This window comes from Oncorhynchus mykiss, chromosome 4, assembly GCF_057628025.1.
Source record: "Oncorhynchus mykiss isolate SJ-2025 chromosome 4, ASM5762802v1, whole genome shotgun sequence".
Classification (NCBI taxonomy): domain Eukaryota; kingdom Metazoa; phylum Chordata; class Actinopteri; order Salmoniformes; family Salmonidae; genus Oncorhynchus; species Oncorhynchus mykiss.
The window spans coordinates 92216217-92230343 of NC_143025.1; the positions used below are offsets into that span (position 1 = coordinate 92216217).

At 43.3% G+C, this 14127-nt stretch overlaps 1 protein-coding gene across 1 annotated transcript in view; it reads right to left on the reverse strand.

Moving 5' to 3' along the window:
• Positions 1 to 12519, reverse strand: part of LOC110522658 (PIN2 (TERF1) interacting telomerase inhibitor 1) — a 60361-nt gene extending 47842 nt beyond the window's left edge. The window contains exons 1-5 of the mRNA XM_021601137.3: positions 12283 to 12519; positions 11327 to 11436; positions 10952 to 11044; positions 10572 to 10653; positions 6512 to 6610 (exon numbers count right to left, since the gene is read on the reverse strand). Coding sequence (XP_021456812.3) covers positions 6512 to 6610; positions 10572 to 10653; positions 10952 to 11044; positions 11327 to 11436; positions 12283 to 12301 — 403 coding nt within the window. The 5' untranslated portion in view covers positions 12302 to 12519. The remainder of the gene's footprint in view (positions 1 to 6511; positions 6611 to 10571; positions 10654 to 10951; positions 11045 to 11326; positions 11437 to 12282) is intronic.
• Between the last annotated feature and the right edge of the window lie 1608 nt (positions 12520 to 14127).

Genomic DNA, 14127 nt, shown 5'->3' on the forward strand with positions numbered 1-14127 from the left:
CCGTCATTGAAAATAAAAATTTGTTCTTAACTGACTTGCCTGGTTAAATAAAGGTAAAAAATAAATAAAAATTAAGTTCTGAAAATGAACCATTTAATGTGGTGGGGAAAACATCTGGTAAAAGGCTCGACGTTTCAGTTAAAACCAACTGTCAAATTATTACAAAATGGAACCGTTGTGATTTATATAGAGACACAAAGGTAACAACAGCCTCTGACTAAAGGGCTCTCTACTGGGCCACACTGGGCTCTCAGTCATCATTATTCACAGAATTCCAGATTCAAATCAAGGCACAATTATCAGCTTTGGTATTGACATCAGTGAGCAGGCTTTCCCATTGGAGGAGAGAGCAGGCTTTCCCATTGGAGGAGAGAGCAGGCTTTCCCATTGGAGGAGAGAGCAGGCTTTCCCATTGGAGGAGAGAGCAGGCTTTCCCATTGGAGGAGAGAGCAGGCTTTCCCATTGGAGGAGAGAGCAGGCTTTCCCATTGGAGGAGAGACATGGGTAGGCTTACCAACAGAAAACATCTATAAAACAAAAATTATGAAAATTTGGACCACGCAAATCCAACGTTTATATAAAATGTCTGCCATTTCCTCCTCTACATTTTAACAGTCTAAGTAAATGTAATATAGGACAACATTACAAAATCCATTTGTCCTATGTCGTTTCATTTAGTCTCATTATCATACGGAAAATGCAGGCCATTACAAAAGAACAGAATACCACATTGTAAGTTGACTGTGTAGGCTATTCTATTAAAGATAGGCTATTCTATTAAAGATAGGCTATTCTATTAAAGATAGGCTATTCTATTAAGGTCAAAGGGCATCTTTTAAAACTATTTTTGATACTCTCCTCATGTCTTGATAATTATGAATGAGAATGTAGTCTGTTTGAATGATGAAAATATTATAGTATTTGTCCATCTCTCCCATTGGCTCCCATTTTCATTCCAAAAAAAAGATGCACCAGAGACTCACAAGACCATAACAGTGAAATGACGCAACGTGCTGCTTCGACCTAGCTGGCGAGGACACAAGACCATAACAGTGAAATGACGCAACGTGCTGCTTCGACCTAGCTGGCGAGGACACAAGACCATAACAGTGAAATGACGCAACGTGCTGCTTCGACCTAGCTGGCGAGGACACAAGACCATAACAGTGGAATGATGCAACGTGCTGCTTCACCCTAGCTGGCGAGGACACAAGACCATAACAGTGGAATGATGCAACGTGCTGCTTCACCCTAGCTGGCGAGGACACAAGACCATAACAGTGGAACGATGCAACGTGCTGCTTCGCCCTAGCTGGCGAGGACACAAGACCATAACAGTGGAACGATGCAACGTGCTGCTTCGCCCTGGCTGGCGAGGACAAAAGACCATAACAGTGGAACGATGCAACGTGCTGCTTCGCCCTACCTGGCGAGGACACAAGACCATAACAGTGGAATGATGCAACGTGCCGCTTCGCCCTACCTGGCGAGGACACAAGACCATAACAGTGGAACGATGCAACGTGCCGCTTCGCCCTACCTGGCGAGGACACAAGACCATAACAGTGGAACGATGCAACGTGCCGCTTCGCCCTACCTGGCGAGGACACAAGACCATAACAGTGGAACGATGCAACGTGCTGCTTCGCCCTAGCTGGCGAGGACACAAGACCATAACAGTGGAATGACGCAACGTGCTGCTTCGCCCTAGCTGGCGAGGACACAAGACCATAACAGTGGAACGATGCAACGTGCCGCTTCGCCCTACCTGGCGAGGACACAAGACCATAACAGTGGAATGATGCAACGTGCCGCTTCGCCCTAGCTGGCGAGGACACAAGACCATAACAGTGGAACGATGCAACGTGCCGCTTCGCCCTACCTGGCGAGGACACAAGACCATAACAGTGGAACGATGCAACGTGCCGCTTCGCCCTACCTGGCGAGGACACAAGACCATAACAGTGGAACGATGCAACGTGCTGCTTCGCCCTAGCTGGCGAGGACACAAGACCATAACAGTGGAATGACGCAACGTGCTGCTTCGCCCTAGCTGGCGAGGACACAAGACCATAACAGTGGAACGATGCAACGTGCCGCTTCGCCCTACCTGGCGAGGACACAAGACCATAACAGTGGAATGATGCAACGTGCCGCTTCGCCCTAGCTGGCGAGGACACAAGACCATAACAGTGGAATGATGCAACGTGCCGCTTCGCCCTACCTGGCGAGGACACAAGACCATAACAGTGGAACGATGCAACGTGCCGCTTCGCCCTAGCTGGCGAGGACACAAGACCATAACAGTGGAACGATGCAACGTGCCGCTTCGCCCTAGCTGGCGAGGACACAAGACCATAACAGTGGAACGATGCAACGTGCTGCTTCGCCCTGGCTGGCGAGGACACAAGACCATAACAGTGGAACGATGCAACGTGCTGCTTCGCCCTGGCTGGCGAGGACACAAGACCATAGCAGTGGAATGAGCCTGTATAGTTTTGGACTATCCTTTTCATAATGTATGAGACTTCAAAACCCTCTAGAAAAACCTTGTACCTAAACTTTGCTGGACTCCAGGAAGAGTAGCTGCTTAATGTGGATCCATAATATATACAACAGCTGTTTACTTTACCGTCACCCCTCCCCCCCCTCCCTAAATCTGAATCTCCTGATTGGGTTCAAGATCAATGTCTAATTTCACAGGTAAATACTTCTTATATTGAAACACTGTCATTAATACAGGGAACGAAAAGTTTGTGTCACATAATTTTGGACAAGTAGAATGTTAATAAAATACTTTTTTTTTTTTTAAAAGGTGCAATACGCAGAAATCTCTCAGCTATTTCCTGGTTGCAAAAGTTGTTATTAGTTTGCCTAATCAAAGTGTACAGAATCGTCGTACCATCTAAACCGCTGTGAAATATCTTTTCACTAACTAAAAATATTGTATTTTCAGCTGTTTGAAGCTGGTGTACAAAACCCAAAGTAAAAAGAAGCAAAAAACAACAAAAAAAATTATGGGAAGCATAGAAATAGAGTATATAGAACAGATCTATCGCTTCTTAGACTCAATGGAGTGACGGATCTAAAAACTCACATTTCTATGTGAATTTGGTCGGGTGGCAGCTTTAAAATACTGCAGCTTTATTGCAGCTTCAAAAAATAAAAATTAACAGTGACACCCAAAAGACAGTTCTAGTTTTAGGTCATACTTAAAATGTCAAATAAAAATAGGCACACAAACTAAAAAGTATGTTGCTAATGAACAATAACTAGGCCCAACGGATTGTCTTTGAACTGCCGGATCTGAATAAATACGTTGGATGGATGGCTTCGATAGCCTTTTAAGTTTTTAATATGCCAAATCATACAAACATTCTGCTTAAAAATGATTATGCATTGCTACCCCTCTTGCTCTTAGAGGAACAAGCTAGTTAGCTGATCAACGGCGCTGGTCCCAGATTTGTGACAACGTTGTCTTAACCTGTATATTAGCGACCTAGCTCTAACCGTGGCAATTTGACTGGTGAAACTCATGGGCACATTCCCAATGGCTGCCTGGTATTGTGATGCAATCATTTCCTGGGTCATTTTGGAATGTTTATTCAAATGATACGGCTCATGCAACGGAATGTTTATTCAAATGATACGGCTCATGCAACGGAATGTTTATTCAAATGATGCGGCTCATGCAACGGAATGTTTATTCAAATGATGCGGCTCATGCAACGGAATGTTTATTCAAATGATACGGCTCATGCAACGGAATGTTCATTCAAATGATACGGCTCATGCAACGGAATGTTTATTCAAATGATGCGGCTCATGCAACGGAATGTTTATTCAAATGATGCGGCTCATGCAACGGAATGTTCATTCAAATGATACGGCTCATGCAACGGAATGTTCAGTCAAATGATGTGGCTCATGCAACGGAATGTTCATTCAAATGATACAGGTACGGAATGTTATTTTTTTTTGTAGTGTCAGTTGAGCTGACTGAACAAATCACAGCACAGATGGAATGGTACACTTCCTGCTTTTACTTCCTGGCATGGGTCTAGGTCGAAAATATACAGGTTTAGATAACGCCGTCACAAATCTGGGACCAGCATCGTTGCAAACTAGCTTAGCTGGTCCGCAGACACGCTCGCAGACACGCTCGCACTCGCAGACACGCTCACAGGAGTGTTTAGCGTGTGTGTCTTGAGAGCAGGCCTGATGGAGGCTTTGAAAGCCAGGACAGGAGTGGAAAGGTTTAAAGCAATAAATAACCAGTGTTATCAGGAGCCTGCTGGAGGAAGAGGATACAGCTGTAGGAACATAAATGGAATGGGGCCTGAGACGGCCAACTGGAGGGGAGGTAGCTGTAGGAACATGACTGGACTGGGGCCTGAGACAGCTGTCTTGGGGGGGGGGGGTAGCTGTAGGAACATGACTGGACTGGGGCCTGAGACAGCCAACTGGGGGGGAGGAGGGGAGGTAGCTGTAGGAAAATGACTAGACTGGGGCCTGAGACAGCTGTCTTGTGGGGGGGGGGTAGCTGTAGGAACATGACTGGACTGGGGCCTAAGACGGGCCAACTGGGGGTAGGAGGGGAAGTAGCTTTACTTTAGGAACATGACTGGACTGGGGCCTGAGACAGCTGTCTAGGGGGGGGTAGCTGTAGGAACATGACTAGACTGGGGCCTGAGACAGCTGTCTAGGGGGGGGGGTAGCTGTAGGAACATGACTAGACTGGGGCTTGAGATGGTTGGGGGAGGCACGAGAGACGCATGAAGAGGCTAGGCGGGGAGGAGGTAGCTGTAGGAACATGACTGGACCGGGGCCTGAGATGGTTGGGGGAGGCACGAGAGACGCATGAAGAGGCTGGGGGGGGGGGGGGGGGGGAAGCTAGTTGCTCCTGAAGGCTTTGAACCTGGAAAACTGTCTGGGAACCCAGAGGCGTGGTAGAGGCAGGTCCAGCAGATGTTTATTTATCTTAGCTGTTTGGTCTTCTTATCCCGACGCACACGTCCTTTTGCTCTTTCACTACTTCAATAAAATGTCCCCCCCCCCCCCAGCCCCCGCTCTCAACCTCCTTGGCACGGGCTCAAAACAGTGTTCTGATGTTATCAATGTTTTAGTCTGATAAATAAATAAAAAATATAGTTTTTGTAAGGTCGGGACTGTTAAGAAATGCGAGTTGTCATTATTCTGAGAACCTGCATCTTTTGGACATCTGATCAGTTTAAGTTAGCCGAAATACGAATAGATATCGGATCGGATTAAATGCAAAGAAATGGAATGAATAGAACCCCCCACCCCCCATTCAAGTCAATGATTTGTCCCTTCTATTCACTGTATTTCTATGTATTTAGTACAACACGAAAGATCAAGTCCAGATAAATAACTGGCGCCTGGACACGTTTGGAAACTGCGTTAATGTCAGAATAATATGTCGGGCTGTATAACGTTACGCTTCGGTTTCCTGTTAAAATGTTTAAGAGACGAGTGTGTCGGTCTGCCGGACACTAAACCCATCTAAAACAAAACATGGTCACCAAACGCATTCTCAAATTACTTTCTTTCTACCTGAAAATACCTCTCATCTTTTGGTGACCACTTTAGACCAGAGCCCTATGGCACCCTATTCCCTATATAGTACACTACTTTAGACCAGGGCCCTATTCCCTATCTAGTACACTACTTTAGACCAGAGCCCTATGGCACCCTATTCCCTATATAGTACACTACTTTAGACCAGGGCCCTATGGCACCCTATTCCCTATATAGTGCACTACTTTAGACCAGGGCCCTATTCCCTATCTAGTACACTACTTTAGACCAGAGCCCTATGGCACCCTATTCCCTATATAGTACACTACTTTAGACCAGGGCCCTATGTCACCATATTCCCTATATAGTGCACTACTTTAGACCAGAGCCCTATTCACTATATAGTGCACTACTTTAGACCAGGACCCTATTCCCTATATAGTGCACTACTTTAGACCAGAGCCCTATTCCCTACATAGTGCACTACTTTAGACCAGGGCCCTATTCCCTATATAGTGCACTACCTTAGACCAGGGCCCTATGTCACCATATTCCCTATATAGTGCACTACTTTAGACCAGAGCCCTATTCACTATATAGTGCACTACCTTAGACCAGAACCCTATTCCCTATATAGTACACTACTTTAGACCAGGGCCCTATTCCCTATATAGTACACTACTTTAGACCAGGACCCTATTCCCTATATAGTACACTACTTTAGACCAGGGCCCTATTCACTACATAGTGCACTACTTTAGACCAGGGCCCTATTCCCTATATAGTACACTACTTTAGACCAGGGCCCTATTCACTACATAGTGCACTACTTTAGACCAGGGCCCTATGGGGAAGGGAAACAACGGAGGTGAAAACGCCACTCCATCAGTGTTATCACTAGGATGCCTTTTCAGATGCAACCATGTCCCTCTCAAAGTCACTTCTCTGGTTAAATTAAACATTTCATAAAAACCTTTGGTGAACTTCATGTAGTGGACCCTCTTCCTGGACGTCTTTGACTTCTCCTCCAGGCTGAAGGACTTCTCCTGCTGTTTCTCCTCCGATGGGGCTTCTACAAACAAAACGATGACGATCAAAACCTTCTACATGTATTTTTCTTTCATTTTACCTTTATTTAACTAGGCAAGTCAGTTAAGAACAAATTCTTATTTTACAATGACGGCCTAGTGGAACAACTGCCTTGTTCAGGAGGCAGAACGACAGATTTGTACCTTGTCAGCTCGGGGATTCGATCTGACAACCTTTCGGTTACAAGTCCAACGCTCTGACCACTACTGCTACCTGACGTTGAGCGGTTCTGACTGACATTTTGGTGTACAAAGTGCTCTGTGAACATCGTAGAGTCCCGGTCCTTGTAATGCCAGAAAGACCCATTGTGTCTGCTCTGAAACTCACAGCGGCGCTGGCAAAGAGCAAACGAAAACAGGAGAGTACAGTAGTTTCATCTTAATGTGATGTTCTCAGTCAGATTTAGGGGTGCTATCAACAGGAAGAAGAAAAAAAATACCAAATAATTTTATGGGATTGAAACAAAACCCACTCTCTCTTGGTCACATACGAACGAAAGCACTTTGTGATTAAAACTGTGATGAGTTTGCAGACATTTACATGGTGTTTCTGTGCCGCTCAGCGGACATACAGAATTTTCTTCTATGTTGTCAGTATATGAAAAAGTGCCAACATTGTACTGTCACTAAGTATATATATATATATATATATATATATATATATATATATATATATATATATATATATATAATTATTTTTAAGCATTTGTCATTTCAAGCCCTATTGCCACTTTTGTTGAGTAGGGGAGAAAAAAAAAATCTTATAATTTTTTTTTTTTTTTTCATAGTATTTGTACTGTATACTTGAGCTTGTGTTCTCACAAGTGACGACACCTCAGCAATTTACAACGATTTTTACCAGAAAGTTCCAGACCTTTATAAAAGTACGCAACATTACCAGTTGTTTATGGCCATCTCATGAAAAATAAAGTTGTTTGGGTATGTCTATTTAGGCGGAAATCTATATTTTGGCCGACCATTCTAGCTTGTCTAACCAACCATAACTACACTAGCTTCTGTACGTGGCTTTAGATACACATGTCTGCTAAATATGGCTTACATTAACTATTTTATGTAATGAATGGTGTCAACATGTGCCAAGGAATCTACAATCTCACTCTTCTCATCCATCTCTGCAACCCCCCAATTGACCAGTTAAAAGTGGATTGAAAACCAATAGCCCCATTGTCTTACAGTGACATTTAACCTCAACTACCTTTCTGTGAATGGTGCAATAGCACCCCCTAGTGGGCTACTACTTCCCAGTGAATGGTGCAATAGCACCCCCCAGTGGGCTACTACTTCCCAGTGAATGATACTGGGGGCTACATGTGGGCTACATCTATCCTGTAAGTGTTACAAAGGCACAGTAGCACCCCCTATGTACATAATCACGGAACACCTGGTCACTTTTCCAGCAGTATATCCCACGGTTGGCTTGCCTCTGAAGCTAAGCAGGGTTGGTCCTGGTCGGTCCCTGGATGGGAGACCAGATGCTACTGGAAGTGGTGTTGGACAGCCAGTAGGAGACACTATTTCCACTGGTCTAAAATAAAATATCCCAATGCCCCAGGGCAGTGATTGGGGACATTGCCCTGTGTAGGGTGCCATGTTTCGGATTAGACGTTAAATCCCCCTCTCCCCTGTAACTACTCCCTATCTGTTTATTTTAAACTAGGCAAGTCAGTTAACAAATTCTTATTTACAATGACAGCCTACCCCGGCCAAAACCTATGTGATACAGCCTGGATTTGAACCAGGGCCTGTAGTGACGCCTCTAGCACTGAGATGCAGTGCCTTAGACCGCAGCGCCACTCGGGAGGCCTTTCATATCTAGTCAAGGCCTATTGCTGTATGTACACTACTCTATCCTACAGATACACTACATTTTCTATCTACATACTGTCCATAATATATACTAGAGGGTGAGCGATTAATTGGAATGGCTGATTAATTAGGGCCGATTTCAAGTTTTCATAACAATCGGAAATCGGTATTTTTGGAAACCGATTTGGCCAATTTTTATTTTACACCTCTATTTAATCTTTATTTAACTAGGGTGAGTCAGTTAAGAACACGCTCTTATTTTCAATGACAGCCTAGGACTGGTGGGTTAAATGCCTCGTCCAGGGGCAGAACGACAGATTTTCACCTTGTCAGCTCGGGGGATTCAATCTTGCAACCTTATAGTTAACTAGTCCAACGCTAAAACCACCTGCCTCTCATTGCACTCCACAAGGAGACTGCCTGTTATGCGAATGCAGTAAGCCAAGGTAAGTTGCTAGCTAGCATTAAAATGATCTTATAAAAAACAATCAATCATAATCACTAGTTAACTACACATGGTTGATGATATTACTAGTTTATCTAGCGTGTTCTGCGTTGCATATAATCGATGCGATGCGTATCGTTGCACCAATGTACCTAACCATAAACATCAATGCCTTTCTTAAAATCAATACACAGAAGTAGATATTTTTAAACCTGCATATTTAGCTAAAAGAAATCCAGGTTAGCAGGCAATATTAACCAGGTGAAATTGTGTCACTTCTCTTGCGTTCATTGCACGCAGAGTCAGGGTATATGCAATTTCACTGAAAGAATAAACGTCTTGTTTTCGAGATGATAGATTCCGTATTCGACCATATTAATGACCTAAGGCCCGTATTTCTGTGTGTTATTATGTTATAACTAAGTCTATGATTTGATAGAGCAGTCCGACTGAGCGATGGTAGGCAGCAGCAGGCTCATAAGCATTCATTCAAACAGCACTTTTGTGCGTTTTGCCAGCAGCTCTTTGTTGTGTGTCAAGCATTGCGCTGTTTATGACTTCAAGCCCATCAACTCTCGAGATGAGGCTGGTGTAACCGATGTGAAATTGCTGGCTAGTTAGCGGGGTGTACGCTAATAGCGTTTCAAACGTCACTCGCTCTGAGACTTGGAGTAGTTGTTCCCCTTGCTCTGCATGGGTAACGCTGCTTCGAGGGTGGCTGTTGCCGATGTGTTCCTGGTTCGAGCCCAGGGAGGAGCGAGGAGAGGGACGGAAGCTATACTGTTACACTGGCAATACTAAAGTGCCTATAAGAACATCCAGTAGTCAAAGGTTATTGAAATACAAATGGTATAGATATAAATAGTCCTATAATTCCTATAATAACTACAACCTAAAACTTCTTACCTGGGAATATTGAAGACTCATGTTAAAAGGAACCACCAGCTTTCATATGTTCTCATGTTCTGAGCAAGGAACTGAAAACGTTAGCTTTCTTACATGGCACATATTGCACTTTTACTTTCTTCTCCAACACTTTGTTTTTGCATTATTTAAATCAAATTGAACATGTTTCATTATTTATTTGAGGCTAAATTGATTTTATTGATGTATTATATTATGTTAAAATAAGTGTTCATTCAGTATTGTTGTAATTGTCATTATTACAAATACATTTAAAAAAAAAAATATATATATATATATATATATATATATATATATATATATATATATATATATATTTCTTTTTTTAAATCGGCAATTAATCGGTATCGGCTTTTTTGGTCCTCCAATAATCGGTATCGGCGTTGAAAAATCACAATCGGTAGACCTCTAGTCTGTTACCATAGTGTAACCATCAGGTACATCGACCTCTAGTCTATACATTCCAACACTTGTACACACACTCTCTCTGGACTGACATTGCTAGTCCTAATATTTATACATTTATTAATTGTTGTGAATCGTTAGATATTACTGCACCGTTGGCGCTAGGAACACAAGCATTTTGCTACAATCGCAATCACATCTGCTAAATGTGGACCACTACCTTCCACTGAATGGGACAACAGCACCACCTAGTGGGTCAGTCACGCATATATGACGAGTGAGTTTATGAACAGAGTAATGCACGTTGTATATTCTTCTGTCCTTCTGTTTGTCTGGGTATTTACCATTGGCAGTGTTTTGACCATGGCAGTTGTTGAGGTCTGCCAGGAGCTGGTTAAAGTCATCCTGATGGGCGATCCAGTTGTCCTGGAAACAGAACAAATTAGATCAAAACTAGGACATAACTTGGGAGGACACATTCCTTGATAAAACACTGTACATCACTGCAGTCTTGAGTATTCTGGGTCCTATTAACTAGAAACCAAAAAAGAAGAAAAATAACTGACTTGAACTATAAAGGACTACCTGAACTTGATAATGATCATTTTCTGTTGAAAAACATTTTGCTACAATGTGCACTAATTAATAAAACCCTGAACTTCACCCATAAGGAAACAGTTGTTGACAGTGTGCCTTAATGAACACAACCCAGTTGTCCACTCACCTCGTGGCTGGCAGTGGTTCCCAGCCCCAGCTGGTTGTTCTTCACTTTGACTTTAATGTGTTCTGTGGAGCCCTGCTCAGTTCTCCCCAGGCCCTGGTAGAGACAGATGAACATGTCATTCCCGAATGACGCCAAAACAGTTAGATACAGGCTCTTTAATTTGTATCGCCTCGATTCCTCTCTCCTCACCTCCTTTTCCAAACGCATTGGAGAGGGTGGGACCTTGGACCGTCTCCTCCAATAGTTGAAAAGGAAGCGAGGAGAGAGGATGCAAGCCCAGGAAGACGAATTGTCTTGAGATAGAGCTACAGTGGCATACCGTCACTAGTATACTGTTAGTTTATCAGTGGTTTGCTAAGACAAACCCCACAGTACCTTTCCCTTGGACCAGCCCATTCGCTCCAGCATCTTCTGGCCGAACTTGGACTCGTCTTTACTCCACGCGCTGTTCCGCGGGTCAACAGACCACTTCTGTTTTCTCCGGGCTAAAAACAACAAACCATGTTAGAATTGTTTTAAATACAATACCTACTTTATTGGTTCATTTGCACGAACATTTTAGGCTGTCAACAGTACCCAACCTGACAACACACGTCACAGGCTGGGAGCAGTTCGGACGTAAAGTGCCTTGGTTATTAAGGACACAACGGCGGTACGTAGCGTATAGAAAACTGAATCGGTCTCGCTTGTAGATCTGATCCACGCTTTTGCCCACTATCATCCGATGCATTCGCATGGACCCAGGGGTAGTTTAGCGGTAAACCCCGAAACAAACTGCTTTTGACCACTTGAACTTGAGAAATTGCCAACAAAGACAAGTTAGTCAGCACTCAATCAAGTAAGATATATTTACTTCGGCGAGTAACGATAGTATATTAAAACCAGTCACTAAACAACATCGGGGGAAAAAAGCAACATTCTCGACCAGAACTAGTTAGCTGGCTGGGTAACTGGCTGTCAAAAGGTCGCAACTTTATATAACTAATCACATTGGTGATGATCAGAAATGAGACAAGACACCGTAAATATACCAACACATTTAGCCCTAATAAAAAAACGTTATTAACTTAGGTTGCACTCAACTTGTTGAGCTAGTTGAGGTTTACTAGTAACTTGCTAGTTACCGGTAATTAAATGTGATTGTGGTTAGCATTATGCTAGTTAGCTCGACAGACTTTCGAACCGCACATATGTACTGAGGCACTTTTAAAGACATAACTTGCACTAAATCGATGTTGACTTCTTCAGACAACATGACACACCCAAGTATTTGTGTTTCTCTAATGTATGAAACACAACATTTTGGCTAAAACATTCGAAGTAGCACTTACGTTCTGCAAGCATGGACATGATGGGGTCTTTAAACACGTTGACGGAAGTCCGCAAGGGTGCTCTAAAAATGCCTGTATAAAATGTTACCTACTTTTCATCTCTGTCGAGAACTAAATGCACACACTGTGGATTCATAATACTTCGATTGTCATTTAGCTATCTACATAGCTACAATCGATTATTTTTCTCTCTTCTAATAACAAATGTATGTTTGTTTTTTTACCTGAGTGAAGTGTAAATGGTGTTTTAAAACACGAGGTGGCGACAAGGCGTCGCTATACAAATACCTATCAAATTGCAGTGCAATCTGGGCTCCTTGGGACGTCCATACCCTCCCTCAACGTTAACTATAACCTAAACTATTTTAAATGTAAACTTCAATGAGGGGTAGGGACATCCCAAAGATCCCGAATAGCCTGGATCAAACCAGAGGGAAAGAGGTCAAGTTTTACTCAACCCAGGTTTCCATCTGACCTTTTTATGCAAGCGAAGTTCATGTTGGATAGAAAATATAATGACAGGCCTGATGGAAACAGCACATGTGTCAGTTATGAATGTTCAGTGCCACTTAGGCAACGTGCAACGTGACGTTGTGCCTGCGATGGAGATAGATAGGACTCATCATGGCTATAACCTGTTTTAGCATGGACGTTGACATTGGGGCTTCCACCATTTTAAAGTAGTCAACTGGGTGGGAATTCCTATGAGTTGGGAGCAATCAACCAATGAAGTTGAACAAAATTGACTACTTTGATAGCCTCAATGGTGCTGCCCATGCTGTCACAGAAACTACAATGGCACAGATACAAAAATGAGTCCTCTATCTAGCTCTATGGCCTGTTGTTCACACGTGTATCTGCCCTCTCATTGGCTAGAATGGTCACACCTAATCTCCGCCTCCTCATTGCCTGCCTTTCATCTTTGAGGAAGTGTACAGTGTTTCCATTGTTAAAGCGGTCACTTGTCCATCTTGTCACTATAATAGACTATCTTTGCTCAAACCTATCGTAAATGCCGAGAGACTGAAATAATTGTTTGACTAGAATGTAAATAGCCTGCAGCAGCAGCAAAAGCATTAAAAAAAACAATTTATACAACAAATTATACCATAAAGATATGTGTTATCTAGAAACAGCTCCCACATACACCATGAATCATTCCAATCTCTGGAGGTTGAAATTGCTGCATACATTGTGTAGGCTAGGATGACACTTTAAACATGGGTTAAATTGGTTGATTCAACCCACAACAATCATTTACATTGTGTGGCTAATGGGCTATAGGCTACTGTAATGTATGGGCTACTGGATTGTAATTCTATGGAGAGCACTTTATGAGAAGCGACTATTGGCTACCGTGCAAATTAATATTAATGTTCTGTTATGTAACGGGCCTTGCCAGCAGATACCATCAATCAACAAATTATATTTACCACCAGTCCCCTTGCAGGCAACTCAATGTAACTTAGCTCAGTGCAACTCAGTGCAGCTCAGTGCAGCTCAACTCAGTGCAGCTCAACTCAGTGCAACTCAACTCAGTACAGCTCAGTGCAGCTCAACTCAGTGCAGCTCAACTCAGTGCAGCTCAGTGCAGCTCAGTGCAGCTCAACTCAGTGCAGCTCAACTCAGTGCAGCTCAGTGCAGTTCAATTCAGTGCAGCTCAACTCAGTGCAGCTCAACTCAGTGCAGCTCTGTGCAGCTCAACTCAGTGCAGCTCAACTCAGTGTAGCTCAACTCAGAGCAGCTCAACTCAGTGCAGCTCAACTCAGTGTAGCTCAACTCAGTGTAGCTCAACTCAGTGCAGCTCAACTCAGTGCAGCTCAACTCAGTGCAGCTCAGTGCAGC